General features: G+C 40.4%; 1 protein-coding gene across 5 annotated transcripts in view; it reads right to left on the bottom strand.

The window, feature by feature from the left end:
• The window catches only part of tmcc1a (transmembrane and coiled-coil domain family 1a), a 47,459-nt gene extending 22,682 nt beyond the window's left edge, over window positions 1-24,777 (bottom strand). Inside the window, exons 1-4 of one of the 5 annotated variants that reach the window (XM_086276625.1) lie at window positions 24,679-24,777; window positions 23,640-23,721; window positions 10,737-10,782; window positions 9,422-10,343 (exon numbers count right to left, since the gene is read on the bottom strand). In XM_086276625.1, coding sequence (XP_086132751.1) covers window positions 9,422-10,096 — 675 coding nt within the window. In that variant the 5' untranslated portion in view covers window positions 10,097-10,343; window positions 10,737-10,782; window positions 23,640-23,721; window positions 24,679-24,777. The other 4 variants (XM_086276627.1, XM_086276628.1, XM_086276626.1 and 1 more) reach the window with 4 other exon arrangements.
• Between the last annotated feature and the right edge of the window lie 691 nt (window positions 24,778-25,468).

Raw genomic sequence — 25,468 nt, 5'->3', positions numbered from 1 at the left:
CCCGAGAGAGTGAGCGCTTAAGAAGGACTGCCTCTAAGACATGAAACAAGGAAAACAGTGACAAGGTAAAGGGGGTGTGGAGATCAAAACAGTGAAGTCAGAAAAGCTGCTGAGGAAGTGTGACACATGAGTAACAAGCAGTGTAGCAGATTCACATGCTTGTTCAGCAAGGAAACTTCGGGTTTAATTTTAGATGCTGGAGGAAACCGCATGAGATTTCCCACAAGTGGAGAAATCTCAGAGTCTGAAAGATAAATAGAGAACTACAGGTAGTTGCATAAAAGGAGAAATCAAATTAATGTAGAACATTTGCCCACACATCCGCAAACGGACACGTGTATTGCATGACTTTGGGCAGTCCAAGATGACAGTTTGAAATATCTCTAAATATATCTTTGGCTAAATTTGAAATGGTGACCTTACCTCATACTGTGCTGCAAAAATTGGACACAAATTCTTCTCACAATAATCATACTTCATTACTTCTACCAGTAATCTTTACAAAGCATCCACGTGGGATAGGGTATGATATGTCATAACACTTACTGGTTGGCAGGTCATTATAGACTCCAAATTTGCCAAAGTGTCAAGAAGTGGGGGAGACCTTACTGCAATCTCTGGAAACACCAAAACACCAGATGGGTAAATATCTTGCCAAAGAATTACATTTATCAGCCAAGTAAAGCACTGAAAATGTTCTGGTGTCTCGTAGTGGTGAAGAACTTGACTAAATTGGATGCTTATTTGAGCAAACACATCAAATACTTGCACAGACACACAAAAGTCACAGCAAGCAAGTAATACAAGTAATGAGAGAGCTCAAAACAAGATGTGATAAAGAACAGAGCATCCATTGTATTAAATCCACTGTTGATATTAGTGTTTGCTTAGGTGATCAATGATCAGCCACAGTATAGAATTTAGATCAACCACGACAGAAACACATCACTGATGTTTTAGTTGAACTCAATGGTCTCAGAAAAAGTAGACAAGGCAATATTTACACACTTACATGAACAAAAGAGAAGACTTTGTTTTCATAGATAAGCAAAAAAAGAAGAGTGAGAGTGAGAGATGACAGGAATGAAAACTTTCCCCTACAATGCTAGGAGGGGAAAGTTAAGGAAGACAGAAGCATTTGAGAACAATTTCAGTGTCTGCCCGAAAGTCAACAACATCACAAGCTGCCAACTGATTGCTTTATGCTGCATCCTAATTTCAGTCAACAACCACATAGTCGTGATGGTGCACTGACAGCACACACACAAACACACAGATAGAGCCTGAAAACAAAATTTGCTACAGGCTGGTGGTTAGTGAACAGGCTGAGATGAGATCACCTCCAGTGTGTACTAAGAGCACATGCTTCATCATCCCCGTGGCTCTCCCCTGCCTCCACACACACACAAACACACACACGCGCTCTCTCTCTTTGCTAAAAGTCAATCGAAACTCAGTTGTTTGATTATACACGAGTCTGACTGCCTGCTTCTGTTTCTGTCTTTATGTGACTAAAGGGCAATCTGCTGTGGCAGGGGTTTGTTAAGACTTTACCATTCATTTGCATCAGCACTCTGGGTAAGCGAGACATCATGCTTGTCTTTTGCCGATTTCAAAAAAACTCAATGTCACTAAAATAGTTCTAGGATGAGCTGTTCTGTCCTGATGCAAAGGTCAAAAACGCTTTCATCAACACACAGCCAATAGCCTGAGGAGGTGAGAGACGATGGGAGTGCAGTGATGGGGATGTTAAAGTAGCAGGGACAGAACAAGCCTCGGGGGACCAGGTGAAGTTCGGTTCCTTCCACCGACACTTCTCCCCTCTGCTTTTCTCTTAAACACTGCCACAGCAACACACAAAACTCAAACCCTTCTTTAACAAGTCATTGCTTTTAACAAACACTTTCTAAAAAGCAGTCCTATTAGGGGCAACTGTTAAAATTACCAATCATAAATGCATAATTGAAGTGTGAAAGCGAGTAGCTGCTATGGATTTTTCAATTAGTTTAATTTTGATGACTACTTTTGATTTAAGAAGCTAATTAACAGAAAACAAATAATTGTTAGACTTGTTTTAGCAGTAATAAAATGTTTGAAAAAAAAAGACATAGGAGTTTAATTTGAATTTTTAAACACTTACAAATTTCAGGTGCACTAAATGAAAGGTTCAAAAGAAAGACAGCACAGAAAGAGTAAAAGACGTATATGACCACAAACAGAGAGATCCACATATAGACGAAAATCTGTCACTTCCTCTATTCAATCAGTGCATTTGCGACTTCCTTGAATAGGCTGAATGTGACCCGGGAGCCCAAATGAAGCTATTACATAAACATCTATTCTTTGCCAGACATCATTAACAACCTGACCACAGAAAACACACTGAAACTGGCTACAACACTCAGTGTTTTAAAAAATGGAATCTTTAGGAGATCAGGAATAAAAACACTGTTTAAAAACTTAAAAGATTTAAAAAGCCAATAATTATTCACCCTCAGATTTTAGCACATGTGGCCTATAGACTACAGAAGGACCAGATTCTCCACAAAGAAAAGAATGAACTCTTTCATTATTAAAAGAGCAGTAATGGAGACTTTTTGGATCTCCAACCAACCCTCAGGTTTGTTATTTTGTGACGCTAAGTTGCAGACAGTTCAGTTCGCACCAGTCCCCAGAGCTGCCCACCACCCTAAGATACTGCAGTTGGTGGGCAGGTATTGCAACACATCCTCCAACCAATGCATCCAAAAACTATAGAGTCATCAGACATCTAGATGGATTCATCATGTACCACGTATCTCCCATATTAGGATTCCTACACTGGCTGCTAGTCAGAGACCAATTTGTCTCTTATCATATTGAAGAAGCTATATATACTAGATACTATAGACTCAACAACAAAAGAAGCTCAGAGCAGGAGCAGCTATCTCTAAACTATATCTCAGGAGAGTAAAAAAAAAAAAAAAAGAAATAGCAAAACCTCATGCTAAAACATGCCTGCATTTCACAGTGTTTGAATGGAAAAGGTGATACTGGTAGATTTAATGAGAGACAATGATACTATCAATACATAAAGAATCACTGTTGGGGCGTTTTAGTCTGGAGCTGATTACATGACTCAATCAATGACAATTTGATTAGTAGAAAGAGCAACCTGTGCTTCAGAGATGCTACATTCCCCGGGTGCATCCATCTTTTTAGAGAAAGATTCATACAACATGATTATGAAGGCTAACATGACTCAACGCGTTGTAACAATTAAATAAAGCCAGGAAAATCAAGGACACTGGACCTTAACCCCACTGAATATTTATCTGAGCACATGGGGACAGTGCTGCAGAGATTAGCAAAGGTCTGGTGGTCTGGCTGGGTTCAAATCCACCAGCCAGCTGGGCTGTTCTGTGTGGAGTTTCCATGTACTCCCTGTTCCCGGTTCTCTCTGGGTACTCCGGATTCCTACCATAGCCTAAAGACATGTATGTTAAGTAAACTGGTGTAATTGTCTATCTGTGTGTGTTGGCCCTATGATATAGTGGTGATCTGACCAGGGTGTACCCCACCTTTCACCCCGTGACAGCTGGGATAGGCTTCAGCCCCCCAGCGACCTTCAAGTGGCTAAAATGGATGGATAGGATGAGACTGAGAAAGACAGACAAGACAACACTGTCATATCATGTTAGGAAAACATTTATCAACAAGCTCACAGTGTCCCTGCCAGCCTGAGAAAATGTTGTCACTAAGGCAAAAGAGCTGCATATATTCTGAGATTCATGTTTAGTTTTCAGTCAAATTGTTACTGATTATTACGACGGGATCAAAATTTTTGTATTAAATTCAAAACAAATGTAAAATATACTCAATTTAATATAATAAGCTAATTTAAACCATTTAATAACTAAATAACTTACCAAAAAAAAAGTACATCCTATCTTACGATACAACTATAACAAAACACACATTTGAGTGCATTTTCAGTTTGAATCAGCAAATTATAAAACTGTGCAGATTTGGGGCTTTTCTACAGAGCACAGCATGCCAAAATAAAAAGATAAACAACAGAAGACAAAGGATGAACAGGAACACAGGTGTGCATGTGGAGATGTGGCTTAAGGGAAAGAGAAGGGGTCACCTACCCGACCTCTTTCCTTTACAGTATTTCCCGACAGCCCACTTTTGGATGGGATGCGGATAGTGAGCATTCGCAGACAGGCCCTGGAGGAGATTATGATCTCCCAAGACAAAGACTGCTTCATCTCTCTCAGATACAAAACTCTTAGTGTGAGAGAAGTAGCCTTAAGGTTTGGCTGGTGTTTTTATTTCTTCTCAGTAGCTCATATCACACCAGAGTCTACTCGGCTGTCCCTCACCATCTCCTGTCCAAAATGAGTCAGCCTTCCTGAAGCTGAGCATTTCGCACCTTGTAGCCTTTCACGTTCTATATCTTTTTACTCCTACTCTATCACTTTGTCTCTCTTTGAATAGGATGTAGACCAGATTATACTCTATCACTCTGGGTTCTAGTCTTTCTAAAAGTGACACCGTGCATCTGTCTGCCCGGAGCATTTGCGCATGTACACACTGACATTTCTTAGCACATGAGCATCTGACAGCCTTATAACATGGTGTTAAGAACAAATAGTATGGGTGTAATCAGTCAATCAATTAATCAGCAGTTAATTGTAATTATAGCTCACAGGCTGAGCACCACCTGCAGAACAGCAGGCTTTTAACGGACCTGCTGCTGATTTCCAACACAAGCCTTCTACTCAGTTTAACAACACTGGCATCAGGGGAGAGATACATTAAACCCATAGTCAGTTTTAGAGCACAGCCAACAGAGTGTTATTGTAAGTGAGTCATAAATGCTCCCTAATAAGCAATAATCAAACACAACATTTACCAATAATTACGTCCCTCTGTAATGGCGCCAGTCGACTTCATGCTACCAATCTCACCACTGGAGAATGAGTTACTGTTTAACAAGAGCGAAGATAAAGTGCAAACACTGATCACTGATCACACTGATGACTGAATTGCTTAACAGGGAATGAAGGATCAAAAGAAAATCAGTTTACTGTAAAGACTGCTGGTATCAAAGAAGTGAGCAAACAATGCTTTATACTTAATCATGAACTGCCTCTGCACATGATAACAGAGTCAGTTTGTTCATTTTGACTGCTCTTCTGAACCAAACTCAAAGAATCCCCAGTTTCTGGCATATTATCAAATAGCAGGAAGATAAAGAAAGGAAGAGAGATGGAAAAATGGTAATGCATGACACAAGTATTACAGAGATAATACAAGGCTGGCAGCAAAAATGTAATACAAACCGGGCTTCAGCTGTAAATGGATCTGTAGCATGGAGACAGGAAGACACGTGGTTTTAGTGACAAGCCAAGTGTGTTTAAGCTTACCTTGGAGTACTGTCTACGAAGACTGAAGCGCTGCACCATCCTGACTGCCTGAGTGACGGACCCACAGCTGGATCCCCTGTTCTACTCCTCTCTGCTGATATCCTACCAAAGTACACACCGCCTCACATAGTACACTCCACACTCACGCCAAAGGCACACATGCTACCATCCTCTCCAAAGATCCATGTGCACACACATTTGTAGTCCACACCGCTCTAGTCATCTACTATGCAAACACAAGTGGGGAGGGGGGTGAAAAAAAGGGAGGGAGAGCAAAAGGAGATAATAACAGCTCAGCCGTGTTGCCCTCTACTCATATTCACAGTGATCCCCTGAGCAAATCTCTTTCTCTCACAAGATACAGTCACTCAGACAAAATACTCACACCACATGGCTGTCTATACACAAAGAATATTCAATAAATACACACACACACACACACTCAGAGAATCTGGAACGCAGATGAAATGAGGTCTTACGTTCACACATGCACACAACCCTCCACATCCTCTTCTGAACACAGGAGTGATTCACACACAGCTCTCACTCATCTAGGACAAGGCAAGGTTGCCTCCTGCTTCCTGTCAGTAGGCTGAAGGGTGGGGTGAAGCGAAGGTGGTGGCAGAGGATGAGAGGAAGGAGGGGGAGATTGGAGAGGAGGAGGAGGAGAAGGAGGAGGGACCAGCTGACTATCTGTATTAACTCTCTCCAGGGACAGAGGAGGGGGACAGGGAGGGAAAGACAGAGGAATAATGAGGGACGAGGGGGGGGGGGGGGATGTTCAGAAAGGGAGAAAGCAAGAAAGAAAAAAGAAGTGTGACGATCAATGAAGAAAATTGATCGTTCACCGAACATCCATCATTCTTGATGCAACACTCAACCTCCACTAGCAGCAGACCTCACACACCTCCAAGGTCAACCATGCTGTTACTATGACAACCTAAGCAGGGCGTAGTCCCAAGAAAGCAAGTTTCAGGGTAACCACGGCGACCGCTCGATAACCTTAATTGCATTGCTGTGTTGTAGTGTGGAGACATGACTATGATGGTAGTTAAGAGAAGAGCCAGACAGGTTATAACCTCTGCCAAGGTCAAGCAGCAGAACTCAGAAAGGTTGATGGTCGTCCATCATAGCAGCAAGACTAATGGAGCACAGATGACTGGCTCTCAGCCTTGCTCTGTCACTCAAGGTGAGGTCATTCATGCAGGAATGAAGTATACTTGGTTTTACAGATGAAGAAAGAGGAGAGGGCTTTACTAAATTTAGCTCACACATTATAGCCTGCTGCTTAATGTGGATATCAAGGCCCACTGGCCTAGACTTACTCCCCACCACTGGCTTAAAAGCCAGATAGCCAGACGTCCTTCTGTCTATGACACATTGATGCTTTTTCTTGGCATGGCTTACTTCATTATCCAAAAGGATCAGTCTGGTCTACAACAAACATGAGCTCATAAAGCAAACACTCCCAACACATGAACCAAGCCCAGTGCTGCTCACAGCAGGAAGGCTGATCTAACAGCGCCCTCTAGTGGTAATGAGAAACAACTGGAGTCAGGAACACCAAAGGTGGTTAAAGTCAGAACTTAAGGTCAACTTTTACAAGCAAATTACGTAGGAAGATAAAAGCACTTCCATTAAGAAATGGCAGCTAAATGGCTGAAAACAAGCAAATAAAGAAAAAGAAAAACGAATATCAATGGCTTACACATTGTGGGGTCTGCAGTTTTTTGTTTCTTTTTGCACCACAAAAAAGCAACAAAACAAAGCAATGAGCAATGTCAGTGTAATTAACATACAAGTTAGGGGTTGAGATTTCGTGGTCATTGAACATCGCCTTTTTTGTGGAATAGAAAAGTGAAAAAGTTTAAGAAACAGACACTGCAGAAATGTCACATCAGTCTACCCTTAATGATCCAGTTACAGAGCAATCAAAATATTGCAAATCTATTACACAAGTTTTACTTAATAGGTGAATTTTGAAGCTGGTAACTACTGAATTGCAGCAATTATTAGTCTTCCTTTCCTCATGCAATCCTCAAAAAAGCCACACCTTACAGTACTTTTGTGAATGAACTTAAAGACAGCACAGTAATAAGGTTGGAAAGTGATTTAACTTTTGTTTATTGCTTAGCAATCCAGGTGGCAACCTAATGAAGTTATTTAAGACAGAAAGTAGAAAGCTGTCTTAACCTTTTGTCATGTACATTCAGTGAAAAGGAATAACAAAGTCTAGTAGTCTTTATTCCTATAGGTTTATCTGAAGTTATTATATTGCTGTAAGACAAAGAGGCAAACAGGTCATAAAATAGTCCCATTTTAGAGGATACTTACGTAATCTGCATCACATAATGATATTTTCAGATATACTTTTGTTCTTTGTATAAATACTTTCCAAAGGCTGGATTATGACCTTTATTACTTCAAGTGGATGCATGATAGAAAAGGATTTTTTATAATTAAATTAAAACAAGCTACACCTCTAGTTGTGTTCATATGGGCATGTGTCTATTGTTAATCCTGAGCCTATATTTCAACACTGACTACACCAGCGGTGGAGAACCTGCTTTTCTGGAGCTCATGCAGCTCTTTTGTCCACCTCTTGTGGCTCACTTTGGTTTAGATTTTTTTAACTGAGAAATATGAACATGGAAATTAATTGGATTTTTTTTTCAACATTTGAACTTTTATTCATCATTTAAGTGACTGCAAAAATGTGCAGCCAATACAAGGATTTTAAAGAAACACTTAATATGTCTGTGGCCTGATTGTCTTATTCTTTTAACTTTGATGACCCTCAATTGTCATGGCTGCCATAGATTTATATACAATTAAATGACTTCAGCAACCTCAAGTCAGTTTACATATGAACTCCAAACAATACGTGGACAGATTAATTCGCTTTCACTGCCTCTGTGGCTGGAATTTAGTCAAAATTACAACTGGACGTGGCTTTTTTTTCTTATCAAAGATGGACTGAAGGGGAGACCCATATGGAAAAGAAATAGTAAAAACTTATATGATTTACTCATGAAAGTGGCCACTTTCTCATTACTTTCATATATTGTTTTAGTAAGTATCCAAAACAATAATTTTTCAAGGGATCTTATATCTGTTTTCACTCTTGTATGCTTTTCATACAAGTTTCACACAAGACAGATACAAACTTTATAAGATTTATATGTATCTTTTCCATATGGGGAGATATAGCAATTTTATCCAATTTTGACCCAAAATGTAATTTTATTCTAAGTTTGTGTATAGATACTCCCACTCTACATGGTCAAAAGCTTCACATCCAGGGAGAGGACAAACTCAGAGGTCTCAGTGGGAGGAGAATAAACTATGGATATTAAAATACGAGTGGTAGGATTCACAGTGGCCATAATATCTTTATAGTCACTCTTCTTTAAAGGTTGACTCTTGGCTAAAAAATACATGATATTGTTCAGTTTTGTTGGTAATAAATAAGTAAACCTTTTTTGATGCTTTAGACATGCAACACAACATATGTTATTATATTCTTAAATTAAAAATGCATGCATGCAACAGCCCACTGCAGAGTGATCACATGTGGTAAAAGATTTTAATTATTTATTCCTATTACTGAGTTTGATGGGCTAATTTATATTTAATAGGCTGCCACCTTTATTATAATATGTCAAAAGTTGCTCAAAAATGTCTCTCTTGATAGTAAAGTTAGCCAGACCTTGGAGTACACCGTTCTATATACACTCTACATGTGTGTGCATGCCTTGAATAATAGCTCAATTTTACTAGAACAATAGTCAGCATTGGGAAAATCCAACAGCAGTAATGACACAGAGCAGGCCCATCTCAGAGCGTTCACTGTTGAACAGCAGGAAAATTTACATTAGCAGCAAAATGAACCTCAGCTTTTGTTTGACAGTTCACTGACAAATGAGGTCTGACACTACTGAATAGAAAAACAGAGGCACATCAATAAACTTGTGTAATGATTATGATTAATGGCTCCTGTCACCTACCCTGTCTGTCTCTTCTGTGGACTGGTAACCTGATGACAGCAATGCATCGCCGCTGGAATATCCTGGGGCAGGGCTGCTGGGTGTGGTATCGGTGGTGGAGGAGGAGCGTGGGCGGCTAATATGTTGCTGCGGATCATGGGTGTAGCGGCGTTGCGGGGCTTGAGGGCTACCTTTCAGAAGAGGATCACGATCTCCACTCCCAGATCCCGACCCAGAACCCTTACTTCGCCGGCTCTGCAGGCTGGTCCCACGCCTCATCATGCCTGCAGCGGCTGAGCCCTGGCCAGCTGCAGAAGGAACCATAGGAGCAGAGAAGATGTCAGAGTCAGGACAACAAGACTCTGAGGCATCCTCAGGGGCACAAGGGGAAGTGCCACATGCTGACACCACAGAGGAAGATGAGGAGGATGATGAGGAAGTGATGGTGGAGCGAGAGAGGGAGAGACGTTTACGCTGCTGTTGGAACAGCTGCTTCAAACCCTGGCCAAGAACCCCCATGCTCGCCCTGGCGTTTTGGCTCATCTTAATCAAGGAAGGGTGATCTGACTCAGAAAAGGCCCTCTTCAAACCTGAGCCTTGTGACCCCCTTGTCACAGAACCTGAACTGGGTCCCACCCCCTCTGGCGCCATTTGACTTTTGTCTCCCTGCTGCATATTGTCCTGCTGACTCTTCATGAATAGCAGAGAGAATCTGTCCAATCAAACAACCTGCGAATGCCTCCCTTCCTCTCTGTCAGGCATGCAGATGGTCAGACTAGATCACTGACTGAGGGGGAGAAGACTAGAAAACAGCAGAGATCAGCAGAGGACAGTGGAAGTGGTGATTGGACTGTGATGGGAGGGTTGGATCAGCTCATTGGCGGTCAGAGGGATCCAAAAGGGAGCATGCATCTTTGACTCAGGAACAAGTGGTCATTCTGGTCTAACACAGAGAAAGGAGATGGATTATGAGTGGATGAAAAGTTACCTAGATCCAGGTGCAAACCCTAACTTTCACATACACAACATTTGCATCTTAACATTTTTGTTCCAGTGTTTGATAATAATTGATATTATTTCAATGTCAATATGTCATTATCAATTATTGGGTAGGAATAAAGTAAATTAAGCTGGATCTTGGTAAACTAGCACAATTAAAATAACACAAAAGAGGCAAAAAGACGAAAAATATAGACTAAATAAGTGTGCATGTTAAGATTATAAACAGCCTGGATGGGATGCAATCAGAATAGTAAAAAAGGAGGAGATGAAAAGAGGAGTGAGAGAAGGGGAAAAAAGATGATGACTAACATCAGAAGAAGAAAAACCCACCTACCATCAGCCAAACTGTCATTCTAATGTGACTCACTCGTCTGGGTTACCTAAGAGGAAGATGGACAGATGGAAAAAGACCAAAGATTGAATCATTTTTAAGATTCAGAACTTCAATCATCAGTCGTTGACCTTATAAGAAATATCAGCACCGCTTCCTGATTCCAATCCGCTACCGTGAATATGTACGCTCCACTGAACAGAAGACACAAACACATGGAAACACTGTATGTTTGCATGTGTTTGTGTGGTTCTCAAGGAAGTAATTTCAAATCCCCAAAGGCATTCTCTCCTTGCCCTGAGGAAGTATCGAGGGATAAGGATTTCCTCAGCAGAAACAACATATAGAGTAGTGTCACAGAGTGCATGAAATCCTGTGCCGTCTGACACAATACAAGCCATCGGCAAAATAACAGAGAAGACACCTGCTAAAATAGAAGGAGTCTTTCTGAGCAACCTTATTGGTTGATCAGTGATCACCTCATAGATGGGAAGGCAGCCTGAGTCTCCCTGCAGCATGAAAAGCTGCTCCCATTAAGGACAGCAAAACAAGCAAGCAAGTCTAGATCATTCAAAACCCTGGGGAGGCACAGCTATATACCCAAACTATATCATTCCTTTAGCTGCACTGCCTGCCCATAAAGAATAACGCAAGGTTTATCAGACAGGCACACACACTCACTCACACACATCTCACAACAGACAGAAGGGGGTGGAGGATGAAGCAACATGCAAGTGTCATATCAGTTCTTGCAACAGCTACACTGTCACTGCCAAAAGAAGATGCATTCATGCACATAAAAACATTCCATTCAATTCAGCAAGGTAAAACGCATGCACACAGATGCTTTTACTTTCTCTGCCTAAATCTTATCTCTTAGCTCAACTGACAGATTCAGGCCACAGGGTTCTAATATGATTAATTTGGAGGCTATGAGGATGGTGCCAATCAGTTAAGTGCAACTGTTGCCTGCCAGAGAGAGAGAGAAAGTGAGAGTGAGAGAGTGTGAGACAGGTGTTAAGCAGGTTTATTTTAGTCACCTGAGTACTCATAATATGGTTGTGCTAACTATGGTCTTTAAATTTAGTACTTACAATCTTTACGCTGGCACGCATTCCATAGTAAATAATAATATCAAATGATTGCAATATCCAATCCTGCCGGGAATAATTAACTTTACACCTCTTACTAAATTAAAAAATATAAATATTTGATCATAGAATTCAGTTCTTAACAAACAACTTTCTTCAGCTGATCTCATGTGGATACAGTCTTCCCATGATGAGACTAAATATGAGACTGAATAAAGATGCATGATGACGTGCTCGAAATATGTTGTTTTCTATGCAACCAAGCTTACCACCTGAGCTGTTTCTCACAGAAGGTGACCAGTTATGCATAAGCTGTACACCGTACTCAATAATACATGCATATTTGAAGACAGATTCGCGCATGCATCGTCCGCTGGCACAGTGAGCGACAGGGAAGTGTGAATCACTGATGATGAAGCATTAAATTTCTTTCAGAGCTTGCGAGTAAAGGCATAAAAGTTAATCCTATCCTGAAGCTGAAGCTGAAGTCTTGTTTCACCCCGGTACCCATCCATCCATCCATCCATCCATCCATATTAATAAATCCCCTTCTTCATCCCCAGGCTGATCCCAACTGCAGGATTGGGTGTTTTCTTGATTGCCTGCGGTTTCATAATCACACCAAATCCTCTTTGAGGAGTCTTTAGAGGACAACGCTTTATTGTCAGACTTGATGTGTATGCTTGCATCTTTATTCAGTTTTAGCAAGCCTTGTCAATCTACCTTTAAGAAGAGAGAACATACGAACACCAGATGGATCTTTAAAAGCAGCTGTGTTCTTCTGACATAAGCTACTTCATTTCATGACTGTATGCTGACCAGGATACTGCAAGAAATTGTTTGTGAAAATATGTATTTTGATTGCTCACCACATAATAATGATTATCAGTGATCAACAGCGTCAGTGACAACCAGGGGCAGCAGCCTGTGTGAGTCAGCATGTTGCTCAGAGATTCTGCGACGCTGCCAAAGGTAAATCACAAATCACCACATGAACAATGGCCTCTCTGGAACTCTGTCACCCTCACTCAGTCCCTCACATAAATACACACACACATTCTTGTTCACAGCACTGTGTCTCACACCAGTCAACTGAGCTGCCATTTGTCCTCTTCTCATTTGCCAGCTTAACTGGAGAAATGGAGGAAGAGGCTTGGCTCAACCTGACTCAGTTTATCACTTTAAGAAATGAAAGATATTGTGATAAACACATAAAAAAACTACAATCTTCTATTGAAGTTTCTCTTTCTCTCTGTTCAGTTGCTCTGCTTGGCAATATATTACATACTGTGCTGTAAATGTTCATTTAAGCTCTGGATAGAAAACAGCTGCAGAATCATTCAGACAAAATGACTTTCTAACACAGATTCACCACCAGTTTGCGAAAAATGATACCCATTATTGTTATTATTACACAAAAATATTATTTAAAAAGGGCTGGAGCTCAAGAGCGATAATACTGAGAGCTACAGAAAGTTAAATGATAAAACAGACAATCTGCAAATACGCAAAATGTGAGAAAAATGTTTTTTTCAACAGCTCCATAATTGAAATATCGACATTTAATGAGGACTTTGCCATTAAATTTTGTTCCTAAACAGGACATTGTGCATGAAGAACCCAAAGCAGAGGTCAATCTGGCTTGCATTCACTGACACTGAAGCAGCCATGTTGTTGTTCATTGCTGAACATACAGTTGGTGGACTCAAAATATGGCTATAGCTTAAACAAGAAAATGCAGTGTTTCCAGAAGAGTCTGAGAGCTGGCGTGGAATAGACCGCTCTTTGTTCGCTCTGAGCTCACACATACAGGCCCATTGCTGCTCTTTGTGCTGTGCCTCTTTCACTGACAGACACACATCAATAAGAGTGGAATTAGGCCAGAGAGTTCGCTTGGTGTTTGTGTTTGCGTGCGTGGACAAATATGTGCGTGCATGCTTGCATCAGACAGAGACAGAGAAGGAAGACAACGAAAAAAAAAAAAGATAGCAAGGATTATACTGGGTACAAGTGGATGTATCTACATGTGTGTTTGTGTGTGATGCATTTGACCGATGGAAAATGGACCAGATCTCATTCAACAGCTGTATAATGTCAGCATAGCCAGGAAACAGGAACAATCGTTATTCTATTCATGTGTGCGTGTGTGCGTGCATATGTGTGTGTGGTTGGGTGGCAGAGAATAGCACAGTTGTGTCAGCTGTGACACTGAAGGAGATGACTTCAGCAAACTGCACAAAGTGTGATAAGAGAGACAACTCTTTGTATCAACACAGAGAGAGTGTGTAAGCGAGAAAAGAGAGACAGAGGGTTACACAGGCAGTGGAACGGGCCCGACTGGATCAAAGGCATCCATGATGTGTTTCGTCTGGTCGTGTCAGGTTCAACCCAGGCGCTCAGTACAATGTGTCTAAATGAGAAGGTGTACAGCAGGTAGTTCTATTAAAAAGGCAGACACAACGCCCAATTGTGCAAGATGAAACCCTGGGGAGGCTCTGGTGCCAAAGTTGTTCTCAGCTTTCCAGGAACAGGACAAACCGGAAGATGTGCAATCATCTGTTACTGCTGTTACTATCTGTTTACTTAATGACACAAGAGGCTGTCACTGGACAATGGCACCTTGTATCTGAATTAATGGTCATAAAGCAGCTTCAGGCAACTGTTGTTGTGATGTGGCGCTGCATAAATAAAATTGAACTGAATTAACGTAATCTTTACACACTACTCACAAATATGTAATGAATGCTAAAAAAAAAAAAAGCCAAATTGAGTGTACTTCATAATCTACCTTAATACCTCCAATATAGCAGATTTTATATCTTCTAAAGACAAAACCCTTTGTTACCAAACTGACTCTTATCAAAAATAAATGAAAAAAAAATGTTAAAAGAAAACCTCCAACACATGCATTCGCACACACACACACACAACGGGAACAAGACAGACAGCAGGTGGTATTCGGGTAATAGTTGAGCATGTAACAGGTTGTGAGGCGGAAAGCTACAAATAAAAAGAACAGCAAAGAACAGGGGAGCCATTATGTTGGTCTTTTGTGACTGTACGGGGCCATAAATACCATTTATACTCTGAGGTATAGCTTACACAACCACGCTAGCCAATGAACAAATCTAGGCAGCAAAGCAGTGATGTGGAAGAAAATTGAAGATGAGCAGCAAGTCATGATCAGGTTGCTGGTTTAACATTATGCTGGATGATGTCATAGGTATACTGAGGAAGCCTTGTTTAAGGGACACCTCTGCATCTGTGTTCAACACCACAACAAGTGCCTGAATGAATTATTTACAGCACCCATGGCACTGATAGTCACACTGATATTTACTACAACACCGGTGTGTCTAACCAGTATAGGTACTGAGGAGCTCATTCTCTTGCTGTTTACTAATAAGACAGATGTTGTCATAAGACGGTTTCCAATATATGTAAAACATTTCAAGCCCTATAATATGGCCTTCACTTTCTAACCTGATAGGTGTTTAACAGTAGTAATACATTCAACTTGCCCAACATGTCTCCTATTTCCTCAGCTCTGGCAGGTCGTCATCAGCTGTCAACAGGCTGGAAACCACCTACACATGACCTGAAATCTCATACCAGAGGCTGTGTTAAAGGCGCACACCCATAAGGAATGGTAAGGGGAATGCATGTCAGGATCAATGCACACTTTGTGCAACTGAAGAGCTAAATCTACCAGGTCATCAGTGTGTAGGGCATCTCACTACAGCTGAGAGCAATTTTATGCATTCAGAAACCATTTGCGTTATTACACATCTTAAGGCAAATCTCTGACACCCTTTAGCCCACTAGAGGTGTTATTGGGGATCAGCATATATAAGCCGTGGCTTTGAATCTTTTACTCTGACCATGACATCAGGCTCCGCACGTAGACTGTGGGTCAACAATATTAAGTTTACACTGTAGGAGGAGACTTAAGCTGAAAGATGAAAGCCCACCTAACCTTCAAAACTTAACACGAAAGCTTGTAATGATTGCCATCTAAATTCAAGAAGACGTAAACAAACTAAAATGAAGAGAAGGGGGGAAAACATCCATATTTTATTTATTAACACTTATTTAACCATGAACTGAACCTCTTGAGATTAGGTGTGTTTTTTTAAAGAGTGTCCAGACCTAGATAGGCCATATTGGACATACGGACTTGTCTTATGTTGTTCAACTTCAAACATAAGAATCAGAATGCGTAAGAAAGGTGATTTAAGTGACTTTGAACGCAGCCTGGATGTGCCCAATAGGTTGGTTTGAGCATTTCAGAAACTCCCTCATAACCATTTTTCGAGTTTATAGAGAATGATCATTAAAAAAATCCAGTGAGTGGCAGTTCTCCGAGAAAAAAAATGATCAGACTGCTTTAAACAATGGTTCACCAAAATGCCTGGTCTGATGACTCTTGATTTCTGCTGTGACATTCACACGGTAGGGTAAGAATTAGAGATGGACCGATCCGATATTACGTATCGGTATCGGTCCGATACTGACCTAAATTACTGGATCGGATATCGGAGAAAAATAAAAATTGTAATCCGATCCATTAAATATCACGAAAGCACCTCACAAAACTTGCAACACGCCGTAACTCGCCTCAGAACGTCGGAGCAGTATGCATCACGTGATAGAGCAGCTGTGGCATGCGGGACCTGTCGGTGGTCTGGATAGCATGTGGAGCTTCGCTAGCAACCTGGCATTTCATCTCCGACAAAGTTATCCCCGAGAGAAGTAAAGCAAGTGTGTAAGTCCATCTCTGAATGTTTGTAAAGCATTCCCACGTTAAGCTTAACGAGCGACTGCCTCTCGCTCTCCGGCTGCTACTTCAATCGTGAAACTGCTAATGATCAGCTGATCAGCTTTTCTGTCGTGAGTCTCTCTTGTTTGTTTTTGGTCCACTTTGCGCCAGAAAGAGCAAACCAGCGGCTGAACAACAGCAGCACGTTTAAGCTTGATAAGCTGTTGTTACAATTTATTTAATATTACTTTCTACACCAGGATCTTTTTCTACATAGCTGACGGCTGGTAACTGTGCAGGGGCGGATCTAGCAAAGTTTAGCCAGGGGGGCCGATAGGGCATTAACTGGGAAAAGGGGGCACAAAGACATACTTTTCTTTCTTATTCTCATTTAAAATGTCTAGCTTTTAATAAATAATTATCTGACACCCAAAGTTTTAATTTGATGTAAAATGAATAGAAGTCAATTACTGTATATAGTGACTATTAAGTCTAATATATATACCCTAGTAAGCTATAGTACATTTTCCTTTGGGAAGGTACCATCTGTGCAGTCTGCAATTTTGTTGAAGAAAGATGTTGAATCTATTTAATATTTCTTGAAAAATAATTGATTTCTGTGCATTTTTTTTCACACTGCATCAAATTAAGGTTGATTACGTTGATTAAGCATCATGAGGTGGAGCGTGAGGGGTGGTTCCCTATTTTTTATTTATTTATTTTTGTTGTTGCTGGGAGTTGGAACCCTATTAGTTAGGTTGCTTAATATTTACGCTAAGTACTCTTTAAAATACCAGAATAGGGAGGATGGTGTAGGTCTAAGTTTATTAGATTGATCAGTATTGCTGAACTATGAAATATTTTTTTTGTATACAGGTATAACAGAATAGCTTTAGTGTAGTTGTTGTTTTAAACTTGAGTATGAACTTGCAGACTTGCAAAATGCAGCAAGATATTTTAAAAAACAGTTTTGTTGATTAAAAAACACTATATCGGATTCATATCGGTATCGGCAGATATCCAAATTTATGATATCGGTATCGGTATCGGACATAAAAAAGTGGTATCGTGCCATCTCTAGTAAGAATCTGATGTAAACAACATTAAACCAGGCATCAGTCCTGGCTTTTATCAGTGGTATCATTTTTTGACATACTTTGGGCCCCTTAATGCCAATCTAGCATTGCTGAAGCACCACTACCTGAGTATTGCTAATGTCTATGTATAACCAGCGTACCAATCTTTTCATGGCTGTTTTCAGCAGGACAACTTGCCATGTCTCAAAGCTCAAATCATCTCAAACTGGTTTTGTGCACATGACAATGAGTTTGCTGTACGTGAATGGCTATCCCAGTCACAGATCTCAGTCCAGCAGAGAACCTATGGGATGTGGTGGAAGTGGAGATTTGCATCATGGATGTGCATCTGACAAATCCGCAGCAACTGGAGAGGCTATCATGTCAACATAAAGAAAAATTTCTAATGAATGTTTACAGCAATTTGTTGAATCTATGCCACAAAAAACGTTCCACCACTTGTGCTCAGGAGGAGGATACTGTTACGGGAAAGGAAACTTAAAGACACCTTTCAATATGTCCACTGAATTTGTTTAAACGTGGACAGCTAAAACCTTATACTAGCTTAAGATTAACTTTATCAAAAAGGGACTGTAACCTATCACCATGGGGTTTATTAGCTAATTTGGGACAGGGACAAGTTGATTGGTATCTAACAACTGCTTTAAGAGAAATTTAGAAAATAAATAAGTTATCCTTTAACATTAAAACAAGGCCCTCAGACACGTTTTAAAGTGCAACCTCTTGTGATTCCACGTGACCTCTGGCTCTTTTCTCCCTCTGCCTTCAAACAGGAAGGGATCAGAGGGAAACAGGCAGCTTGTTGCCACTAGAAACCACAGCCTTTATAAAGGAATTTCACCTTCACTCTGGAAGTGTGGGAGTCAGTCCCACTGGGAAGAACAAACTCAGTCCGTCCACAGATACAGCATTATTTTTGAACATGAACCCCTGGTAGCATCAGAGACTTACTGTAAAAAAACATTATCTACATTAAGCTGCATATGATACCTCTGCTGCTCTGTGGGCTTTCAAACAGCAGACGGAGGCGGAAGAGGGTGGGAGCGGGTGAGTGTGGGTCTATGAGACAGAGAGGGAAAAAAAGATAGTGTTTCTTATCTGAGACTAACTTTGTATTTAGAAAAGGCTCAACCTGTTGTTGAGAGAAGAGAGCCAAATCACTGCGCAAATGATGCTGAGAGTGTTTAGACTCCAAGGGGCTGAAAAAAGGGGATTATGTGAATCCTTTTGAATCCCTTACTAATCATTTTTGATGCATCTGTTTAGAAAAAGGGACAAAGAGACTTAAAGCTGTGCAACACAACTCTACAAAGCCAACATTAGATGAGGGGGCATCTGTTGTCATGTTAGTTATCCTTCGGCAACGACACCGACTAGGGGTATATAAACCCAATAAAAATTTTTTTAGAAGAGCATTAGTGTTTTAACACAGTCCATTATGCAAATAGATATAATGGTGATAATCTTAACCAGCAGCGCGATGAATGAGTACAGCTTTATCGATTACTTGATTAAACACTTAGTCAGTCTAAATCACTTTTTACTGCAAATAAAATATATTGTTGGTGATTTTAGACAAAAGATGACATATCAAGAAATCACTATCGTGGCATGGATCAACTGATAAATTTAAAAAAAAAGTATAATTTTAATCAGGTTTAATCAAGGAACAATAGAGTTGTTAGTTGCAGCCCTGGCATACATCCATTTCCCTCTTGCAATACACACTTCTGTCCTGCTGCCCTCACCAGCTGAATGACACAGGTTCAGCAACAAAGGCATGATTGCTCACCATTTCCCTGCTTGCTGATGGTACTATACACACTTCTAACTGAATGATCATGTTTGAAGTGTGTCACTATTTCTGCACAGCATATTCATCTGCAGCAGAGAGCAACAATTAATAATCAGACACCAATTCTTTTTCTGTGCTCAGTTAATTGTAAATGTTGCCAAATATTCTAGAACACATAAGCACCCATTCATAACTCATCTGTGTAACTTGTTGTGTGACAAATAAAATTTGAATTTGAATGTTGGCATTGCGTAACTACATAAGTGCTATATGTACAGTATATACAGTTACTTATGAGCTGCTAGATACAACCTTAGCACAGGGCTAACGCTGTACTCATACATGTAGGGTCAATTTACGGACTTATGTATTTGATTTGGGACAAAAAATGAGAACACCCAAAATAAAAGTAGCACATTCAATCAAGCACTGTAGCATTTTTTTTAAATTAAAGGTATAGCATGTAAAATTTTCACATAAAAAAAATATCTACAAACAATGATACAGATATTATGTTTTGCTGACTTGTGTCATTTATCCAAAAATTTCCACTTAAGTTGAATGTGTCCTTTCACAATGGTGGCAGCTAGTTAGTTTTAATATTACTCTTATTATTCTTTTTGGGTCATAAAATAAAGTTTAACATATTTTCAGGCGAGAATGTAGCTGTGTAAACTTCAAATATCTGCTCAGTTTATCAGGACACCACATACTTTCAAAAGCGCTCCGACGTTTTCGGAGACATCTGTTACCCACTAGCATGATAGCTAGCTGGGGGAAAGGCTCACTAGAGCCCGTGAGAACACCGGACTCCTGGCAAATCGTTTTCAAACCCACCGCCGTCTTTCGCTACTCGGGTTAAACATGATATATAAGTCACTTAGATAACTTGTTATGTTATTGTTTGGCTTTTTTTAGTATTTTATTTGCTCCTGAGTGAATCGGTTTGGCTGAGATTAAAGTTATAGTTTTTACACAGCTGAATAAACATCAAGCAGACAACTGATCATCAGAAGTGTGAGATGCTCGAGAATTTACTCCGGTGTCCTGTTATATTTTAGATAGCAAGGAGTTTATTAAACTTCACCGAAACAATCTGCAAATTTCATTAAAATTTAATAAACTATCATTTTGTCTTTATTTTTAGTTAGCACATACCTTAAACACTTAAAGCTGTAAGATAATGATAGTTATATGAGAGCAGATGGGTGCTGGTGCAATAAGCTGTACGTTTTACGTCCAATGGATTTGATTAGTCGACTAATCACAAAAATAATCGGTGACTAGTCGACTATCAAAATAATCGTTTGTGGCAGCCCTAAGTAGCACTGAGCTACAATCGTGAAGTTAGTCACACTTTTACTATTAACTATTTTTACACATTGGAAACAACCTGGAAACTGTAAAACACAGACTTAAAAATATTTATTCTACGAAGGATGTACAGTACTGTGGAAGACTTGAGCCACCACTCTTTTTTTTTTTTTAACTTTACTTCCAAAAAGGCAGACTCTCCTGTAATTTTTAAAGTGGTCTTAAGCAACAGTTCTTCAGGATTTCTGACAGCTGTTTAGAGTTTTTCTTTGGACATTGGCTGCTTTTTACTCATTTTCAGTCCAGTCTTCATACCCGAATGAGTTTGTTTTTGTTTGTTAAGCTACTTGACACTAATCTGTGAATCATTTAGACATTAAAAAAGCACCTAACTCATAAGACACACCAGCGTTGTGCCTACACATAACAGACAACTTAAAAAAGAGAGAACTTTGTTAGGAGCTTGTTGTAAAAACACCAAATGTGTTCTTGTTTTTTCAGTTGCATCTACTAACAATGCCAAGATTATTCCTAACAGCTATTAGCTTAAAACTTACACATATTTCTGCATTTTGTGTGCCATGTCCCTAAAACACTTGAGGAAACTGGATAAGTGGAGGACAAAAAGACAGATTTTTAGGCCCAAACTATCTACAACAGATAAACAGTATCTGAAAATCGCATCCTTAAGAAATAAGAAAAAAATCCAGAAAAGACTTGACAGGACCTGGGAGATACATCTGGCCCTTCAGTTGATCCATCAACTGATCACCAATGGCTTATCAGAAAGGGTCAGTGGAAGGGTGGCTGTCAAGAGGCCATTCTTAAGGAAGAGAAGCAGGGAGAAAAGGCTAGGGCATGCCAGATTACACAAGACCTGGGCTGAAAATCAGTGGCAACAGGTCTTATTGGAGAGATGAATCCAAATTTTTAATTTTCTTTTAAAATGTCATTGTTATTATAGACATTCAGGAGAGAGGGTTAGCTGTCAATCAACCATCTGTAAACATGGTGGAGTCTCTGCCATGGTTTGGGACTCCATTTCAGTCAGTGGTGCTGGAGATTTTGTTAAAATTGATGATACTATGAATACAGAAAAGTGTTGTACGGTGCAGTGCCTTATGGAAAGCATCTCATTAGCAACAGAATTATTTATCAGCATGACAATGATATCAAACACACTGCCAATGGAGTAAACACATACCTGGGTTAAAAAAAACAACAACACACACATAATGAAAACTTCAGTCATGGATTGGCCTCCCACAAGCCCAGACCTTAACATTATTGAAGCATTATGAAATAGCCGTGACAGAGATTAGAATAAAAGACAGCCAACATCCAAAGAGCTTTGAATGCCATCCAAGAAGGCTGGAGAACTAGTCCTGAAGACTACCATTAGAAAAATCGCTTCTTTACAGCACTCATTTCTTTTTTCTTTTTTTTGCCTGTCCCGTTTGGCTCTTTTGCCATCAGAATTGTTGTCTAAAGGCAAAGAAAGATGCCCAACGGATTTACTTTACCAAATTGACCATCCCAGCCTTGCCATAATGGTCCATTTGATTCACCTTTTATTGTTTATTTTATTTTCACTTACTGAACATGGGACAGACTTGACTGGGGGAAAGAAGGGGAGAAAGAAAGAGGGAAAGAGAAACAGCTGAGAAGAGGGACGGGGGAGAAGGGCAAAAACCAAAAACCAACAGAATGAGCAGAAAAAGAAAAAAAAGAAGAAGAAAAGAAAAAAAATGCATATATCAATCACCTGGGTCACCTGCTGAGAAAGAAAAAAAGAAAACAAGCAGAAGAGAACAAGAGTAATAGAATAAACAGCATCACAATGATATATGGGAATATGACAGTAAATACTAAATATTAAACATTATTGTGCAGCACATAAGATCAACAGAACACAGTGTGCTTTGAGGTAGGAGCCAAAAAGGGTGTAGTTTGTGGGTGTGATCACCCGTGCGTACACCTGTGAGCATGGACGTGCTTGTTTTTTGTTTTTTAAAAGGTTCCTTCATGTAATGATCTGCTAGAGGGTGTGGGGGGGCCACAGCCCCGTCCTCCAGGGCATGAAGCAGGTATGGAGGAGATCAAAACTCCAGACATCCAGAGGCCCCCAGAACACAAGAGACCAAGGAAGACCAACAGAGGGGCAGCCGCGCCACTACAGCACTCATTTCAACCACTGGGACAAATCTATTACATGCATAACTTTACCACAGTCCGATTCATTTTATCTTTCTGATCCAGCGTGTGCAGCTTTGCTGTAGGAAATGCAGCCTTCCTGCATGCATAGCCAATTAATAAACCCCTGTGACAGCCAGACAAGAATAAAGCAGCCTGTGTTAATCTTGTGACCTGATCTAGTATAGGCACATCTACACCACATCCTAAGCTGAGGTGTTACACTAAACTGTGCTAAGATCAGAGGAGGCATGATTTACACCTATAGAAGGCAAGGAGCTGTATTGTGTAAGCATTATGAAAATTAAACACAAACACACGCACACACACATACACAAAAAAGCAATACAAACATGTTAAACTCATAAAATAACTCTAAATTCTAAGCTCCCAACAGGGAAGGCGCAATGTGAGTGAAGCAGGAACAGGAGGAGGAGGAGGAGGGCAACGTCATCGTGGTGGTCTGACCATCCGAGTGAGACATGAATGGCTGTGTTAGCAGTGCCCTGAAGGGGCAGCCAAGCTCTCAGCCATTTAGCAGAGTAAGCTGAACAGATAGTGGGATACATCATGTCACACCAAACCCTTCCAACCCTCTACATCCCTGCAGAGACAGATTCACCTATCAGTATAAAAGAGAAATGATTGAAAACAAACCTTTCAGTCCATTATAATGACACCGGAGTGGTCTTCCTTCACTGCAGAGGAGATGAGGACCTGCTACATCAGGCCCACGGGTCTTCAACAAAGAACACAAAAAGTGAGATGGAAACTGTAATCCTCTAAACGCTTCCTTGGCACATCACTGCTTCTCCCTGCCTGAGTATACGCCTGTGCGGTGCGTGTGTATGGGTGTCTCTGTCTGTCTCCTAGACAATGATAATAATAGGCTGCAGGGGGGGGGGAATGCACCTCTGCAAAGAATACTAGGCTTCAGACTTAATGAGTCTACAGATATCCATCCTTATCAGACCATGAAACGTCTTTAGGACATCAGTCTGCATTAGAGAAAAACTGACTGAAATTTGATCAAGTGAGAGGTCCTGGCTAATATCTCAAGGCACAGAGGTGCATTAATATGACAGCTGGATAGTAAATTAAAAGTTAATTAACTGGGATTAAGATCCTACAATCAACTTCACAAGCAATAAAGCAAATGATACGATGTTACCATAATGGCAGGTGGAAATTTTTAACTCTGTTACGCTGCTTATTTCCTGCTACACAAGACAAACCTACTGTACAAAACTACAGTATCCAACATATTTAATTATATTCTTATTGACTGCCTCACTTCAAAACAAAAACAAAAACAAATAACGCTCACATACAAACACTAATGAAGAAATCACGGATATGAAATATATAGCGATTATTACGAAAGATAAGTCGAAAAAATCCGAGTTGAGCAACATTTAACGCAGAGACAAAGTTTCTTGCGTAAATAAGTAAAAATAAGCTTTTAAAATCGTTCAAATATTAGTTCAGTGCCGGTGTAGTGCTGTCAGTAAGCGACAGCAGTGTGTTAACGGACTCAGGTTGACAGTCCCGTTAGTGTGTCCTTACACAGAGCTGGTAATACGAGGCAATTTCCGCACCGACACTCTTACGGAGACCCAAAACGCATCACAGACACGCACAAACTGACCGTAAAACAACCCCAAAAAACTCGACTAAAAATATATTTCACACTTACATGGGTGGTCGCAAACTGTTGGAGCTGACGTTCAACGAGCAACACCCCTACTCCGAGTGCCCTCCACCCCTCGGCGCGCCCGCCCTCTCCCGGCTGACGTCATGGCGTAATGCGTAACCCAGCGGGAAAGAAAACAGAAAACTGTGTTAGTAAAGATGACTCACTCGCATGTTTCAAAAACTGACACATTATATTGTTACAAAAAGCTTGTGGGAACAAGTCCATTAGAGCCCCGTGTTTTGCTACAAGCAAGCGAAACGCCACTCTTGGTTGTTGTTTTCTTGTTACTCAAAAGCGTCATCTACAGCACAGTTAGGGTTACAAGGTTATTATAGCTAACGAAAGCTAGATCTGAAAAAAAGTTACCCCAAAAAGTAGGTAGGTGTAGTGAAATATGCATATCACTGTCTGACAGGAGTGAGAACTATGCCATGTCGTTGCAGTCCTGTGGTTCATTCAGTGATTAACAGAGCATCAGTATTCATGATGACTCATACTGAGTTATTATCGGTTGGAAAATATGTCTGTTAAATTGAGTACGGAAAGCTGCAAAAACAAAAACATTTCTTTCTATGAAGATAATTCAATGTAAATAGCTCAAATCATATGTATCATTACTGTTCTGCTCGTGACTTACAAGGTGCTTGTGTGGTATGGCAACAGTAGCTGTTACGAGGCTCTGCAAAGAGACATAAGAACCACAGAGAAAATACCGTACACACATCTCCCTACGTTACAAGACACCTACATCCTCCGAGGTGTAGGTGTACACTCATACCAGTCAGCGCAC

This window comes from Aulonocara sp. 'chitande type north' Nkhata Bay, linkage group LG20, assembly GCF_057382095.1.
Source record: "Aulonocara sp. 'chitande type north' Nkhata Bay isolate Kocher_YH1m ecotype deep benthic linkage group LG20, A_spYH_male_GT1.1, whole genome shotgun sequence".
Lineage (NCBI taxonomy): Eukaryota > Metazoa > Chordata > Actinopteri > Cichliformes > Cichlidae > Aulonocara > Aulonocara sp. 'chitande type north' Nkhata Bay.
This window is presented reverse-complemented; position numbering and strand designations above follow the sequence as displayed.